Source organism: Lolium perenne, chromosome 1 (assembly GCF_019359855.2).
Source record: "Lolium perenne isolate Kyuss_39 chromosome 1, Kyuss_2.0, whole genome shotgun sequence".
NCBI lineage: Eukaryota > Viridiplantae > Streptophyta > Magnoliopsida > Poales > Poaceae > Lolium > Lolium perenne.
In genome coordinates, this window is record NC_067244.2 from 63,711,248 (window position 1) to 63,729,181 (window position 17,934).

A 17,934-nucleotide genomic window follows, 5' to 3' on the forward strand; every position below is an offset into this window, starting at 1 on the left:
AATACCTCGTGGACAATGTAGCGAATATGCTCCCTGGATGGAAGGCGTCGCTTCTCGACAAAGGGGGCCATCTAGAGCTCGTCCGATCAACATTGTCTGCGATGCCTATCTTCTCCATGATGTCCCTCGACATTCCGGTCAAGACCATCCTTGCAATTGAGAAGATAATCAGGGGCATCCTCTGGAAAGGACGGAAGGATGTAAAGGGGGGCCACTGTCTAGTGGCGTGGGACAAAGTTTGCACTCCCAAGGCTTGGGGTGGGCTCGGTATTCCGAACTTGAGGATGGAGAATGTGGCTTTGAGGACTAGATGGCTCTGGCTTCAACGGGTTGACGAATCCAAGTTGTGGAAGGAACTAAATATTCAAGTTCCTAAGCTAGCGAGACACCTCTTCGAAGGAGCCACTTACTCAGTGGTAGGAGATGGAGCGTCCACTCTCTTCTGGCTGGACCACTGGCTGCCTGATGGACGGATCAGCAACATTGCACCAAACTTGTTTGCTGCTATGCCAAAACACGCGGCCAAACAACGACGGGTTTGCGAGGGACTGGCAGGAGGTTGGCTTGACGACCTATCCCCGGACCTAGGCGCTCCTGCGCTTATGGAGTTGTTCACAGTTGCAGATCGGTTAGTGCATGTAAACCTTGCCGAGGGCGTGGAGGACAGTTTCAGATGGAGGTGGGAGAGTAACAACTCCGATTCCGCCAGATCCTGTTATGAGGGGATGTTCGGAGCCAGAGTGGACATGGCCGGTGCACTCTAGATTTGGAAATTGTGCGCCCCACCAAACTGCAGAGTGTTCATGTGGCTTGCAGCGCGGAATAGGTACTGGACGGCCGACAGGCTTAGTCGGCGTGGAATCCCACACCCGGCGTCTTGCCCTTTCTGCGATCAGGGGGCGGCCGGGACCTTTGGAAGGCGATGGTACTTGTGAGCTGGAGTCTCTGGCGTCATCGCAATGACGTGGTCTTCTAAGGCATGGCCCCATCCAAGGCCGTGGTGATACGCAAGATCTCAGAGGATGCGGAGCTTTGGCGAGCGGCTAGGCTGTTTAGAGGCATCCTTGCGCCGGTAGAAAAGTGGAGATGTCGCGTGTAGTTGTTTAGTTGTGTGTGCTAGCCTTTGGGGTTAGAGTGGTGTTACACCCGTGGCGTCTGTGCCAGAGGTGTGTTGTACTTTGGCTTCTTGGCCACTTCTTGTATGAAACCGATACATCTATCCATGACGTATCCTTGAAAAAAGTTCAATAAAGTGTTCCTTATTGGGGAAAAATCAGTGTAACAGAAAATACAATTTCTTTTTTCGAATCTACATTTCAGATCAATTATACATTTCCATCATGTATTTCAAAGTAAAGAGTTGAACCCTACAGCTGACAAACTTGCCGCCCTGTTGCTATTTGGATGGCCCAACAATTCACCATGTTGCTTTGGAGCTTCACTTGTAGTTGGACCAGTACTCGGCGACGAGCTTACAGAAGGCGGAGTCCTCATTTTCCATCAGCCTTGATGGCCTGTCGTACTCTACAAGTTTGCCTGCAATAAACGAGTGTCATATATAGTTCAAATCAAGCAGGCTCCATTTCTGCGTGTTATCTTTTTTCCGATAAATTATCGGTGATTATCTAAAAGAATCTATGTACTTTACACCTATTCAATCTTAGACATTTGTTAGAAGATATCTCTTGCGCTCCAAGAGAATTTAGTAGTCCATTGAGGTGCTTACCGTAGGAAAGAACCATGACCATGTCACTGTCTGTGACAGTAGGAACCCTGTGCGCTATGGTGATCACCGTGCACCCTGAAAACTCATGTTTGATGACCCTCTGCAGGATGGCGTCGGTGGCTGAGTCAATGGACGCCGTCGCCTCATCGAGGACCAGGATCCTGTTTCTGCGGAGGAGAACGCGTGCGAGGCAGAAGAGCTGCCGTTGGCCAGCGCTCCAGTTCTCGCCATCATCGCTGACTGAAGATGCATAGATGGAATCAGATGGGAGTTCATGACAGACTTAGCTAAATATTCAGAATTTGGATCATGGTCTAACCTGGTGATTCAAGTAGCCCAGGAAGGACACTGATTGTCTTTTTCAACTGGCACTTATCCAATGCCTACAACATGCTAAGATCAGGATTGACAAATGTGTGCCAGAAAGTACAATGCTAATATAGTAAAGTACAATGCTAATATAGTTGAAAGTACTGACCTCCCAGATATCCTGGTCTGTGTACAGACCCAGAGGATCAACGTTGCTCCTAACACTGCCTCTGAAAAGGGTTGGCTCCTGAGGAATGATGCTGAGTTTCATCCTAAGATCCTTCAGTCCTATTGTGCAGATGTCAACATCGTCGATAAGAATTCGCCCACTGGATGGGTCGATGAGGCGGAACAATGCGCTAAGAAGAGTGGTCTTCCCGCTCCCGGTTCTTCCAACAACTCCAACCTTGTGCCCAGCTGCAAATGTGCACGTGATCCCACGCAAAACCATAGGTGCGTTTTGACGGTACTTGACCTGAAGAAACATGCAGGAGATATATATGAAATGCCAGAATATCAGATGAGTCGCCGTATCTTGCTTGATTTTCACTTTCTTACTCTCAAATTTTCCAACTCTATCTTTCCTTCAGATGGCCACGAAGGGTGAGGCCTTTTGTCACTGATAACTGCGGGAGGCTCAGATGGTAGATTCATGTACTGTTTGATTCTCTCCACTGATATGATAGAATTTTCCAGATTTGAGTAGAATCGTGTCAAGAACACTTGCGCGGAAGAAAGCGTCAATGCGTATGAGAGGCATAGCCCAAGAAAACCTGCATAAATATGAAAAGAGAAGAATTCAGTGACAAGAACATAATCTCACATTACCAATATTTCTAAATTATTATTTTTGAGCATTAATATTTCTGAAAGTTGTACAAATGATGTTCTCAACCATGAATAATTGATGTGTACCTGGAGCAACTGCTCCCTCCGGTAGAATGACGAGAAGAATGGACGATGTAACAATGACCAAGATCTGCAGAGCCTCGACACGCAGAAGTACCCACTCTAGTGCTGCATTTGTGTAGAAGAAGAGTGTTGCATCCGTGTCGATGAGTTGAAGATTTGTCTTAATGAGCCTATTTGTAGCGGCAAAGGCCCTTATGGTGATCACTCCAAGCATCGACTCAGCTGCATAGTTCATGACAGGAGCCTTTGTGGTGCCGTTGATCCTCACCAACTCCCTAGCCGAGGCAATGTAGTATCTCTGGAACGATATAACAATTGTTCACATTGGCTGTGCACAAGAACATGAATCGAGAGTTGCGACATGATGCGTGCTCACCTGAATGCACAGCACCCCAATCAACGCAGGAATAGCAACCATCACAACTTGCCATGTAACCATGACCATTATGACTAAGGTTCCTGCTACTTCAATCGTGCCAGAGATCACAAAGCTCATCGTAAACGGGATGTCGAAATCTAAGATGCAAAAGTCTGACGAAGCCTGCATAATTCACGATGCACAAAATCAGACCGCAAAAAAAGTCAGCCTAAAAATCTGCAGTAACATCAGCATAAATAAGTATGAATAAAAAAACTGAAACCTATTGAAAATGCATACCCTGGTCATGATCCTTCCTGTTGGGGTAGAATCGAAGAACAGCATGGGGGCCTTAAAAACCGAATCCATGAAACCGGAAAAGAACTCCCTTGACGCCTTTAGGCCGAAGTGGGCAGCAAGAAGACTCCTCACATAAGCAAAGATGCAGCTGACGGTTGCCATCACCGCATAGACTCCTACGACGATCGCGACGCTGAACCGATGATTCTGAACTGTCAATGCGAGCCAGTAAGTTGCAAGGCATTGGAGGACGACGAACACGCACTGTGCAAGGATTAACAGGACGAGGAGGAACCGGGCTTTGGACACCGACACGTAGTCCTTGTACGGTTTCAGTCCAGCTTCTCCCAGCTCCCTCTTCTCCTCTTCAGTCAGCTGAATCGACGGCAGGTTACCGGTGGAGATTTCCGCCTCGCTGGCCTGCTGAATCATTGTTAGTTGGTATTGAATCATGCCTGATTCTTTCACTGCATCGCCTTGATCCTGGGAGTCCAGTGTTGTCTTTGAGTCCTTGTGAGCATTGACAAGCTGTTCGAAGGCCGTGCCCGACTGCAGAAGCTCCTCATAATTTCCCTCCTGAGTTATCTTCCCCCTTTCCATAACCTAAGGAGAACAATGTGCTGTTATATAATCTTTCGCAAAAAAATGTGCTGTTATATAAGTTCTAGTCATGAGTTGCAATTGATGACATCTTCTGACTGAGAACGTCAGTCGACTGAGAAATAGGAGAACTAGCAAATCTCGTTATATAATGCCACGGAACGTCTTGATAAATTAAGTTTTTAAAGCATTTTGCAGACAGCAAACCTACCAAAATCCTGTCAACCTTGGAGAGGAACTCAACTTGGTGTGTCACAAGTATGACCGTCTTATCTTCAAGGGCTTCCATGACACAATCCTACAAATATAAAGGTAAAGTCGCATACATGAAACGACCATTCATAAGTAAGCTGCAAGAATGGAATTGAGAATGAGAAAGATCCTGACATTGAAAAGGGTTGCAGCGGTATGCGCGTCGACGGCGCTGAAAGGATCGTCGAGGAGGTAGACATCTGCGTCGTTGTAGACAGCCCTTGCGAGCTGAATCCTTTGCTTCTGCCCCCCGCTCATGTTGAGGCCTCTCTGCCCGATCTCCGTCAGGTCGCCGTGCGGGAAGCTGTCCATGTCCTTGTCCAACGCGCAGCACTTGACGGCCCTCCCGTAGTCCTGACCGTTCATCGGCTTCCCGAAGAGGATGTTGTCGCGCACCGTGCCGCTCTGGATCCACGACGTCTGCGAAACGTAGGCGACTGAGCCAGACACGGCCACCTGAAGAAGATAAATGGTAAAGAAGATCAGTTTCATGGTGACCGTGATCACTTCCTCATTTGATAACATGTTTTGATGCAAACGTACTGATCCAGACATTCTTGGTATCTCACCAAGCGTTGCACACAGCAACGATGATTTGCCGGCGCCGACTGGGCCACAGACTGCGATCTTCTGACCGCGCATTGCGGTGATGTTTATGTCTCTCAGAGTTGCACTGCCCTTGCTAGGCTCCCAGCTGAAGATACCCTTGTGCACGGCTAGGCTCGTATCGGAGGCCGGCATGCCAGTCCTGTCGACCGCGTCCTCCCGGAACTCGTCCTCGGCTAGGAACTTCCCGATGCGGTCCAGCGACACCTTGACCTGGATCATGACGGAAAGCACCTCCGGCAGCATCCTCATCGGCTCCGACACGACGCGCATGGTGGCGAGTATGGTGAACACAACACCAGCGTCCAAGGGCGCGCTCTGGAACGCGGCCGTGCCCGCCAAGATCACGGCGGAGATGACGGTCGGCGACACCCAGTACAGGGCGCTGCCGTAGGCCTTCTTGGTCTGCGTCTCGGCGAGCCAACGCACCTCGACGTCGCGCAGCCGCTGCACCGTCGCCCTGAACTGTTCCTCCCATGACTGCAGCTTCACGACCTTCATGCTGTTGAGCATCTCCGCCGTGGCGCGCTGCCGCTCGTCCTGCGCCTGCATGAATTTCGACTGGTACCGCTGCAGCACCTTGGCGAAGGGGACGTTGAGAACGCCGCAAACGGCGACGGGTGCCAGCCCCGGGAGCGCGCCGGCGCCGACGGTCCAGAAGAGGATCGCGATAGCGAGGGCGAGCTGCACCGGCATGCTCCACCCTAGGTGCAGCCAGAACGGGAACTCGCCTAGCCGATACGCGTCAACCGCGATGTAGTTGGTGATCTCGCCGGCGGAGTGGCGGCCCCGCCCCTCGTTGGACAGTCGCAGCTGCTTCTCGAAGACGGCGGCCATGAGCGCCGAGCGCATGCGCATGCCAAGCCGCCTCGACCCGAAGAACCAGTGCCTCTGCGACAGCGACTCCACGAGCTTCATTACCACCAGGCCGGCGATGAGCGCGAGCCCGGTGCCGAGATCCCGCACAGGCCTGTCGGAGTAGGACACGAAGCAGTACAGCATCACCGGAGACGCGGCGAATGACAGAGTGCGGAGAAGTGTGTACAGCGCCGTCAAGAAGAGCTCCTTCTTGTGGCACTCCGCGAGCACCAGAAGCACGAGGTTGCTTGTGCTCTTCAACGGCTCCCTCCGCCGGTGCCATTCGGCGAGGAACGTCCGGCACGCCTCCGCCGCCTCGTCATCGGCGTCCAGCGGTGGGATGTCGCCGAGGTCGAGCGGTTTGGAGTGCCCCAGGCGAAGCAGAGAGTCCATCCACGTAAACGTGAGACGGCCGAAGAATCCGGCATCGCCGAAAGTTCGCCTCTCCCTGCCTCCCGTCGCAAGGAGAGGCTCGGACTCTTCTCCACCTCCTGCACTGGCGGTGGCACCATGACGGGCTCTGCAAACTCCGATCGCGCTCACGAGAAGCAGCAAGCTGAGAGCCCATGACAACACGTCAAGGACTCGCAGATTTCGCCCCGTCACGATTTTCTCCAAGCTGTAAGCCGTGATCAGGATCGCGTCCAGCGCCCACCACGCCATCGCCAGAGCCCCGGAGAGTCTCGTCGGACGGAAGACCAAGGAAACCGACAAGAGCACCCAGACCAAGCCTCTGACGAAGAGCTCTGTTCCGTGGGGCGAGGGGGTCGACGTCCATGCTCCCAGGAAGAAGCACGCAATGCCAAGGAGCGCGCAGCAGGGAGAAGCTAGGGCGCACGGCAAGGGAAGGTCGCTTGCCCTGAGCCTGAACTGCCTGGTGCAAGCGGCGATCAGCAAGCTCAGGATGTAGACGGCGAGGAGAAGAAGGTTAACTAGATCGATCAGGGTCATCTGCTTGAAACACAGAGATCCCAGCTCCATAGTGAGATCTCCTTCGCAGGCTGATGCCAGCAAAAATGGTGTACCTGCAATTGTAAATTTGGGGTTGGCAAATCTTGTTCAGGAACACGACAAGCATGATTTTGATGCAGAGGGATGAGGAGGCGGAGTTGGTAACCTCGCATGCTTCTTCTGCTCAGTTACAGAAAGACTGAACAAAACGAGAAGAGATTGTTTGTCCTGTAGGATGCATCTGCAGAGAGGACGTGGATTCGATAGCTGACACTCCACTGAAAGGTTTGCGGCTGTGGCCATTTTTTAGACGACAGGTTGGCTTGGCGCGATCGACACCATATGGATCTGATTCGCACGACACCAAGGAAAAACACACTAGTAAAGCGACAAAGAGGAAAAGAAAACAAAGCGGCAAAAGAAAACAAGACGTAAATTAACTTCAACTCTCTCATATACCATGGTAAACTCATTAGGCATGTGGTTCTAGTCCCTCCGGGGCATGGCGCCGGCCGCCATAGCCATGGAGATAGGCCGCGATCCGGTGGCGGTAGCTAGCAGACCACTTCTATCCGTGATGTTTCTCCTCGAACTTGTGGGTGTCCGTTTAGCGAAATAAGTCTGATGGGCCTGGCGGCGCCGTGAGCTTCCCATGTCAACTTACAGGTTTACCTATTTGTAATTCTTATGTGCATGAATCACGAAATAAATCTAACGGTTATATGATCAATGTAGAACTAACTTTTTCATTTTTAAGTAAAACATAATATACTAGGTCAGTAAGCAGCCTCATTAAAAACCTTCCAGTCCCCTTAGGTATCCTGAAAGAAAAAGAATGCGTCTGAAACTTGCTGCCTCACATCAGAGTATTGTTACATCATCTAGGAGTGTTTGGAGTAGAGAACTAGGGGGTTCATCGACCCAATTACAGTCAATATAGGATATAAAGCACGGCCTAGCTATAGAATGAGCTGCATTATTCATCTCTCTTGGCAAAACTTGAACTCAAAATTTAGAACTAACTTAATTCTCAGTTCACCTAAAACTAGCAGAAGTGATTTTGGATTACATGCTAATCGGGTCATTGCCGAGGAGCCGGAAGTACAATGGTACATACTCATGTCCAGTCCCTGCTCATGTCCATCTACCGTCTTGCTAAAATTACCAACAGGGTAGAGAATCTTGTCATGGTCTCCCTACGGAGAAGTTAATTGAAGCTAGTTTGATTATAATTGATTGTTTACCTTGTACCTGTGAATAATTTTAGGAGAGCATGTTAGCTATAGTATCAGCTAGGCTGTTATAACCGTGTCTTCACATAACTTCTTCTACTGAAATCAGAAATAAAATGCCAGGATGTTGAGTTTGTATAGCATTTCCATGGGAAATCAGTGTACTTGCAATGATGTGGACTGAAATTTGGATTAGTTGAAATTCAGGTTCGAAATTCTATGTGGACTCAAATGCATTTCAAAGCTAGCTTGTCAGGGCTACAAATTACTTCTGTAAATTGGTGTAGGATGGCAACTTCATGGGCCATTATCTTTTTTCGAGAATACACCATGGAGAGGTGTATCGATCACATAGAAGGGTGTCACGAAGGCAAATTTAACAGCTCCTCACCACAAGCGTACTCTCCTAACTGCCACGATGTTACAGCAGGCTCCAGAAAGACAAAAAAGGAACTACGAAAGAGCTTCGCGAGCCGCCATCTGTCAAACTCCTCCTTGATCTTCTCCTTGATGCACACCTGAGACACCACAACCCTATTGAAGACCATGTCGTTTTGATGCCTCCAGATGCACCAAAACACTAGGATGATCGCTGTCCAAAGGTCCCGCTTGTGGGCCTGAGGCAAGACGTCCACCACCCCACAATATCTGAGTCAACCGCCGAGAGCCAATCCGCCTTGTCCAACCGTTGAAGGACCCACGACCAGACCTCCCGAGCGACGACGCACCCAAGGAGCAAGTGTTGCAGCGTCTTCGGCTCCTGGTCACAAAGAGGGTAGGCCGCGGGGACGGGGAGACCTCTGCGCCGAAATCAGCCACGCAAAGAACTTGCAACATTAGGGCGCCCTGGAACGCCAAATCTCATCCACGAGTAGGATCGTGACTGCACCAGCGAAGAAGGCATTGTATGCTGACTTGGAGGAATAGCAACCATCTTCAGTCCACCTCCACACTAGCTTATCTTCCCGACCAGGGTCAAGGATGATAGAAGCTAGTCTGCGCCACGGCACAAAGAACTCGGCCAAGGCTAGCTCACCTAGGGTAGGACCGTTCGTGAGCCAAACCCTGGCCAGACCGTCCTTGACCGAGCAGGCATTGGCCTGTTGGAGATATGCCCAAGAGGCAATAATAAAAGTGGTTATTATATATCTTTATGTTTATGATAAATGTTTATATACCATGCTATAATTGTATTAACCGAAACATTGATACATGTGTGTTATGTAAACAACAATGAGTCCCTAGTAAGCCTCTTAACTAGCTTGTTGTTGCCTGCCAAAACCCACCGGCGAGCAGCGACGAGCAACACGAAGAGCCGGGAGGCTCCCAAGACTGTTGGTGGGCCCTGGTCCCTCGGTCAACGGCCCGCAATGCTCTGGCACACGTCCTGACGGTCGCAAGGGCGTGCCACCTGACCTATACCTGGTCAGGGAGGTGTTGGATCGCTTCGATTAGTTTCCTGCATGGTAGACACGTAAACATTAAATGAGCCTCGATCGGCTCTCAGGTTACCCTGCTCATCGGCTCAAAGAGCCGATTTACCCATGGTTCGTATAGATCTTGCAATAACATGGGTATCCTGCTTCATTAATATTAAGCTAAATCGATCTACGACAGTTTAGGGTTTTCACCGTATAACCGGAACATCCTACACGTAGTTGAGCCTAGCAGATACGAAAGATGATAGAAAACTAACCCTAAAAGAGGCCTAAAAACCAACATAGAGTCGATTCCCGGAACATCCCTTCTAGGATCGGTAAGTGACTGCCTACAACTGGCGCGTGGTTGACGAGGGAGGAAATCCCTGTATTGTAGCTTTTTGTTCCCCGGCAACGGCGCCAGAAAATAGCTTGATGTCTACGCCCCTTCCTTTTCCTGTAGACAGTGTTGGGCCTCCAAGAGCAGAGGTTTGTAGAACAGCAGCAAGTTTCCCTTAAGTGGATCACCCAAGGTTTATCGAACTCAGGGAGGAAGAGGTCAAAGATATTCCTCTCATGCAACCCTGCAACCACAAAGCAAGAAGTCTCTTGTGTCCCCAACACACCTAATAGGTGCACTAGTTCGGCGAAGAGATAGTGAAATACAGGTGGTATCAATATATATGAGCAGTAGCAACGGCACCAGAAAAGTGCTTTGCCCAGGACAGTAAACAAGCAGTAACGCAGCAGTAGTAACGCAGTGAAACAGTAAACAAGCAGCGATAGCAGTATTTAGGAACAAGGCCTAGGGATCATACTTTCACTAGTGGACACTCTCAACATTGATCACATAACAGAATAGATAAATGCATACTCTACACTCTTGTTGGATGATGAACACCATTGCGTAGGATTACACGAACCCTCAATGCCGGAGTTAACAAGCTCCACAATTCAATGTTCATATTTAAATAACCTTAGAGTGCATGAAAGATCAACACGACTAAACAAAGTACTAACATAGCATGCACACTGTCACCTTCACACTATGTAGGAGGAATAGATCACATCAATACCATCATAGCAATAGTTAACTTCATAATCTACAAGAGATCATAATCATAGCCTACGCCAAGTACTAACACGGATGCACACACTGTCACCATTACACCGTGCAGGAGGAATAAAACTACTTTAATAACATCACTAGAGTAGCATGTAGATATATTGTGATACAAAACACATTGCAATCATAAAGAGATATAAATAAGCACTTCACTATGCCATCCATAACAGTGAATAAGTATTCTGTGAAATATAGCCTAAGAGACCCACACGGTGCACACACTGTCACCTTTACACACGTGGGACAAGGAGTCTCCGGAGATCACATAAGTAAAATTCACTTGACTAGCATAACGACATCTAGATTACAAGCATCATCATATGAATCTCAATCATGTAAGGCAGCTCATGAGATTATTGTATTGAAGTACATAGGAGAGAGATTAACCACATAGCTACCGGTACAGCCCCGAGCCTCGATGGAGAACTACTCCCTCCTCATGGGAGATAGCAGCGGTGATGAAGATGGCGGTGGTGTCGATGGAGGAGCCTTCCGGGGGCACTTCCCCGTCCCGGCGGCGTGCCGGAACAGAGACTCCTGTCCCCCAGATCTTGGCTTCGCGATGGCGGCGGCTCTGGAAGGTTTTCCGTATCGTGGCTCTCTTTTCGTATCGAGGTTTTAGGTCCAGGGGCTTTATATAGGCGAAGAGGCGGCGTCAGAAGGTCGAAGGGGCGCCGACACTATAGGGGGGCGCGGGCCCCCCTTGGCCGCGCCGGCCTAGGGTTTGGTGGCCCTGTGCCCCCTCTCTGGCGGTTCTCGTTTGTTCTGGATGCTTCCGGGCAAAATAGGAACCTGGGCGTTGATTTCGTCCGATTAAGAATATTTCTTTACTAGGATTTACGAAACCAAAAACAGCAGAAAACAAAGCGGCACTTCGGCATCTTGTTAATAGGTTAGTTCCAGAAAATGCACGAATATGACATAAAGTGTGCATAAAACATGTAGATATCATCAATAATGTGGCATGGAACATAAGAAATTATCGATACGTCGGAGACGTATCAGTAAGCCATACCTAGCGCACTACCGGATCGTTCAACCCGTTTGCAAGGCCTAACCATACGGATATCAAACTAATCCTTGCAGAACAAGGAGCAACTATAACAGATCAAATCTACTAAATAAAGATGAAGCAAGATGTCGCCCTTACACCTAAGATAGGTGTAAGGGCGGCTAGACATCGAGGGGCAGCATAGCTAAGCAAGCATATAAGAAAAGCATCGATGCAAGCCCCGAAACATCCACGATAAGTAGTGTTGCTCGCCATCAACAAGGCTTCAGTACGAGCAACACCAGATAACGAATAAACCTTTACTGCCTAGATCGCAAGATGCGATCTAGGCAGCATGATGCTTACCCGGAAGAAACCCTCGAAACAAGGGGTGGCGATGCGCCTAGATTGTGTTTGTTGTGAACGTGGTCGTCCTCCTTTCTCAATAACCCTAGATACATATTTATAGTCCGGGGACTTTCTACCTTTGGAATACACCTAATCGTGTACGAGCTAAACTCTATCTCTTAATTCTAATCTACCATAATGTACAGATACACGGGCACTCTAGCCCAAACTCTCGTGCAAGGCCGATTTAGAGACACTTCATGCGCATATCCTCCAAGCCCATCTCAATTACGGCCCATCTCCTGCTGTGGCTAAATTCTGGTGATAACACATGCCCCCCTGGTTTTGGTAATTATAATTTCAAAACCACTCTGTTTTTTCTTTGTAGGGTCACGTCGTGGTAGAACAGAACCGTCACAGTATCCTTCATCATGATGCCTTGCCTTCTCAACTTCTCTGCACGATTTGACAGTTTTGGCACCATGTCCTCGGAAACCGCCGTAGCATTAAATTTCCACTATATCCCCTTTATTTAACCGCGTCGAGCAGCTCGCCTTTTCATCCCCCTTTTCTGCACTAGCCATCGGCAAACAACCCTCCTTCGCACCATGGATTCCTCCTCCTCCTCCTCCTCCACTTCATCGGATCTTTCCTCTCTGTCCTCTTCTTCTCGCGAGCCGACGCCGGAGTGGGGATCGTTGGCGGCGCACGACATCCTCGCCCCAACAACGTGGGACAAGGAGGATCACGACTCCTTCGTCTGGTCCGAGGATGACAAGTCCTTGACCGACGGAGAAGACGACTTCCAGTTCCTCGTCGATGGGGAGCTGGAGGCGGAGAGCGAGGATGACTCCTTCTCCTGGGACGACTTCACCTCCTCCGATGAGGAGGAGGAAGAGGAGGAGGACACCTCCTCGTTCTCCGACGAACCGCCGGCGAAGCGCTTCCGCGCCGGGTCGGACGACGACAACGACGACGAGGAGAAAGAGGCCCCTGCCGAAGGCTACGGCAGCAGCGACGAGGAGCTCGCCGGTAGCAGCGCCGACGGCAGCCACGACAGCGCCGACGAGGGCAGCGACGGCCCTTAGAGTAGGACTACTAGCATAGGACTAGTAGCAATCGGCTCTTCTTTTGTTCTTCTTGTCTTGAACAATCGGCTCTTCTCTGTAAAAATCCTCTTTAGTAATGAAGAAAATGTTCCTATGTCAATTTCGCTTTCATATCAATTTTGCCGATTTTCAAAGCAAGTCAACGCACAAAGAGCCGATGGCAGCGCATCGGCCTTCACCACAAAACGCGAGTAAGGCCAAATCAGTTGCCCATTCAAACGGTAACCTGCAATCCTTATCTGAAAGAGCAAACTCAGATCCCCAAATCACCGCTCGAACAGACCCAAGTTACAGCCACGCGACTCTCAGATCTCGATCGCGCAGACCCAACTCCACAGCGAATCCAATGGCGGAATCATGCAACGCCAATACTACGGTCTCTGGCCTGAAGGTAATCCTCAACCTCTCCTCGCTACCCGAGCACAATGCTAGAATTAACAGCAAACACCTGAATTAATGTCTCATTCCGTCATTAATTTTTAGGTTTCAGACATTCTACTGCCGCATCCTTCTCTTCCAAATTCTCTCTGTCTTGGCCCTCGTTCTACCGAGAGTCCCGCCCATTTGATTTCATGCGAGGCCAATAGGATTCCCTTCGTGAACCAGAATTTAGATCTAACTTCTTGGGCCGACTGCTTACGAGCCTGGCCTAATCCTCCTGAAGATTGGGTTTCATGGTACAATAGAATAGCTAAAACTCACCAAGCCACCTGGGAAACCACAGGAATAGCCGATGCTTTAGCTTTATCACTGTCTCCACTTGAGAAACATGAAAACCTTCTGAAAACCATTGGCTACTTTTGGTCTGATGCTTTGAATTGCTTCATGTTTGGCCACGGCTCCATGACACCAACCTTACTAGACGTGGCCATGATCACTGGTCTAGACATTGCATCCCCAAGCCCCTCTGCTTTTATGCTGCCAAAGGTCCCTTTCACACTCTCGTCCAAAACAGAGTGCACAAACTGGGGTGCTTATCTTCGACGCCACGTGAAAACCAAAGGCCCTGTAACAGAGAAAGAACACACGGCCTTCCTGAATTTCTGGTTGGAACACTTCATATTCTGTGGCCCTTCACTTGCTCCAACCAAGAACTATCTCTCCTTGGCCTATGAACTTGCCAGAGGCACACAGCTGGGCATTGGCAAACTGTTCCTTGGAGAGGTCTATCGATATCTCCAACTAATGTCTGTCAAACTGTTTTCCCAAAAGACAGTCAAAACAGGAGGTCCCGGGTGGTTTATTCAACTATGGGCTCAACTGTATTTCCAGAACCATGTCCCAAACTTTCCACCTTTAGCCACTTGCACCTTCCCAGATATTCACGGGAAGCCAATCCGGTGCACTAACTACGGCCAAGCTCTATATAGCGTTCCAGGTAGTAGACTGACCCTCAAGGAAGCATCGGAGTGGTTCAGAATTTTCTACCAAGGCCTGGACAATCCTCTCTTCTTTCCTTATACGGAGTCTGAAAATTTCGAAAATCCAGTTTCCTTCAGGCTAGACAGCTTTGCCGATGATGCAAGCACTCGACAATTGTATTCCACCATGATCCGTCCCTGCTTCCTTCCTTTTGGCATGAGCACCTCAAACAGGATCATCAAACCTGGTTATGAGTCTTATCAGCCGGTCGTAGCAGCCCGGCAATTTGGTCTTGGGCAGGTGTCTCCCCACCTCTTCCTCCACCACTTAACAGAGAGCAGAGCTGATCTGCCTGATGTCCTCACGAGTCAGAGGTGTTACTCTTTCTTTGATGCTCTAGCCATCCCAATTCCTCACAACCTCTCTTTTACCTCATCCACCGATGGTTTTGAGACTTGGTGGTCAATGTGGAAAACTGTAACATCCCAACCTTGCTTATCTAAATGAATGAGTGTTCATGTGCATCTCATGCATATAGTTTGCATTTGAGTAAAATTTTGCATCAAAGTTGAATTGTTTTCAATTATGCAAACCCTTCTCTCTTCTTCCTCATCCAAATCTCTCAAGATTTTTCAACACTAAGCAACATGGCCTTGTTGTTATTCAATAAGTACATGTGTGTTTATTGTTCTCTGGCAAAATTGAGTTTCAAACAAAATTCAAAAGTAAGTTGAATTTGCAATTTTGAAAAGAGAAACAAAAATCAGAAAAAGAGAAAGAAGAAAAAATAGGGAGAAACTCTCTCTCTCTCTCCCTGGGCTCGGCCCTTCCTCTCTTTCTTCCTGGCCGAGGCCCAAGTCGGCCCAGGCCGCACCCACCGCAGCCCAAACTTCTCCCAGGGGGGGTTTTGCAAATTGGCGTCGTCTCCCCCGCCGACCAAAGCAGCTGCCTGGCAGCGCCATGGCCGCCCGATGGCCTGGCCGGCCAAGATCGCCGCCGCCGCCCCCCGGCGGCCATAAATAGCCGTTTCGCCGCCGCCCCGACGAACCCTAGCCCTAATTTCCCCTCTCCCTCTCTTCCCGCGCCCCAGGAAACCCCAACCCTAACCCTCACTGCCGGCCCTGCCCCGCTCAAATTCGTCGCCGGCGAGGCTCGCCGGCCGTCGCCGACCTCTCCAATGCGCTCACGGTGAGCTCCTGAACCTCCCCGTGCCCTCGCCCTGCTCCCCCTCGCTCGTACGCCGCGGCGCCGCACCACCTGCCCCGCCGCCGCTCGGACATGGCCGCCGGCCATGCTCCGGCGACCAATCGAGGGCGGCGCCGCCTCCTCCAGGTTCCCCGCGTCGCCCTGCTCCGTTTCCCCCTCACGCGCGCAGAGATTGCGGGCCAAATCGGCCGATTGCAATCTGGCCGAGCTCCTCTGTGAGCTCATGGCCATGATGACATCAGCACGACGTCATGGTGACGTCATTATTCAGTTTTTCCATATTTTTGTATTTTCTAATATTAATTTCTGTAATTTCTGTAAATAGAAAAATAATGACATGTGGGTCCCCTGGTCAGAATTTTATTAATTTAGAAAATGTTTAGAAAAGAATAAAATTATGACAAGTGGGTCCAAATTATTAAACTTTTATTATTTTTATTTAATTTTCAGAAATTGTTTTAAAATGAATTAAACTTGGGAAATTCATAAATAATTCATTTTAAATCAGAAAAATATGAAATTATATATCAAAATGATCAGAAAAACATTTCCTAATTGTTTATCCATGTTCCATACATGCTTGAACCAATTAAATATGAGCCCTAGTAGAAACCCTAATTTGACCCCTCTCTTATGCCGGAGTCGATGCCGAACCCCTTTAATTTCCATCGATGCACCTAGGGTTACCCAAATCCCTTTAATATGACATGTCATCATATTGTATGTGCATTGCATTGTACCATGTCTTGATTGTGCTCTTCCTTTTCGGTATTTGGTTCTTCTCGATAGGGACCGAACGCGAGCCTGAGATCAACGCCCCCGAAGAGCAGCACCAGAACAACGAGGGACAAGGCAAGCCCTAACCTGGTTCATATATGGTTTCGAAATGCTTTTACTTCTGGTTCTTACATATTGCATCCGCTTCAAATATGTTTTATCGGCAGTGGTAGATATTCTATGTGTGCATATTCCATCTTTGTAGCCCAAAGCTCCTGATCCACCGCTCCCAGCAAAACTAGGTTAAGCTTTGTTTGCATCGCTAGAGCCATATGTATAATGTGCTTAGCCATGCTTAGCTGTTGAAGTCTGGTCCATCCGGTTGATGAATCAGAGCTACGAATGAACCTAGTTTGACAGGATGACGTGGTAAGATCAGTGATGATGTTAATAACCATGCTAAAGGCTTGGATGGGCCACCACATGGGGATGTGGTGATTTGACTCGTTCTCGCCGATACTAGGACCTGAGTTCTTGCCTCTAGAACCAAGACTGAGCGTACAGCCACACGGGGCCCATGGGAACCCCTTGGCCCGAACTTACCTAGCTTACCCATGAGTCAATTAGTTTGCGAGTTCCATTTGCCATACGCATGGGGGGGAAGATGGGAAAGGTTTTCAAAGTGCATCATACAGGGTGTGGCCGGGGTGAAGGATGTTGGAGGCATTGAACTGGATCCCCTGCGCACAATGACCGGGACCGCCTCGGAGAATGGCTACCTACGATGACGGAGCTCCCCAGTTAGTTTGACTCATGGAATAGGCGAAGTAAGGGAAAGGTTTTGGTCGACCACCCTCTGCCGGCACACCCAGGGAAGTGTGCTAACGTTCTGGCATTAAGAGTCGGTCGGCGCGTGTGGGTAAAGTTGTACACCCCTGCAGGGTAAATCTTTTCGAAAAGCCGTGTCCACAGTTAAGGACGACTTGGGAAAGGACGTGATGATCATAGACAACTTGAACCTGATCGTAAAACTTGATATCTATGTGTGAATAAGGATCCCTTCTCAGGGTGTCGAGGGGTGATCCTAGGTGATAGGTTCAGGTGATGATGAAGATTCGGTGGATTCAACATGATGATCTTAGAGCTAGAGTTGATATCGCTCTCTTACCCCTTTTGAAAATGGTCTAAATAGACGAGCTTCTGCTCCCTCCTGTTTACAAAGGAAAACTGGCTTTCTACAAAATAAGCTCCACATAAAGCCTCGCACACCCGCTTTGCTAACAGGTTGTACTAAGTCTTGCTGAGTCCCTGTACTCAGCCTTGCATGCTTTGTTTCAGAGGAAGTCCTTCCAACTGATGGCGGCTTCTACCTTGACGTCGACGAGTAGTTCGGAGTTCCTCAGGCGGCAGCCTGAGACTTATGGGCTGGGACGTCGCCTTATGTTATGGCCTCTTAGGCCCTTTGCAGTCTTGTTATCTAGATAACATAATTTGCTTTCCGTTGCTTGTTGAATTGTGGTCAGTGACCTCTGCGTGTAATAAATTTGGATCTT

The 17,934-nt window shown here is 49.2% G+C and overlaps 1 protein-coding gene across 1 annotated transcript; it reads right to left on the reverse strand.

The window, feature by feature from the left end:
* Positions 1-1,223: 1,223 nt before the first annotated feature.
* LOC127295488 (ABC transporter C family member 8) lies at positions 1,224-7,165 on the reverse strand. Its single transcript, XM_051325450.1, has 12 exons — positions 7,039-7,165; positions 5,001-6,946; positions 4,593-4,913; positions 4,417-4,503; positions 3,606-4,208; positions 3,324-3,488; positions 2,951-3,245; positions 2,594-2,808; positions 2,205-2,510; positions 2,046-2,109; positions 1,727-1,966; positions 1,224-1,536 (listed from the first exon to the last, which is right to left on the reverse strand). The coding sequence occupies exons 1-12, from the start codon at positions 7,043-7,045 to the stop codon at positions 1,439-1,441; spliced, it is 4,347 nt and encodes a 1,448-aa protein (XP_051181410.1). The 5' UTR covers positions 7,046-7,165; the 3' UTR covers positions 1,224-1,438.
* Between the last annotated feature and the right edge of the window lie 10,769 nt (positions 7,166-17,934).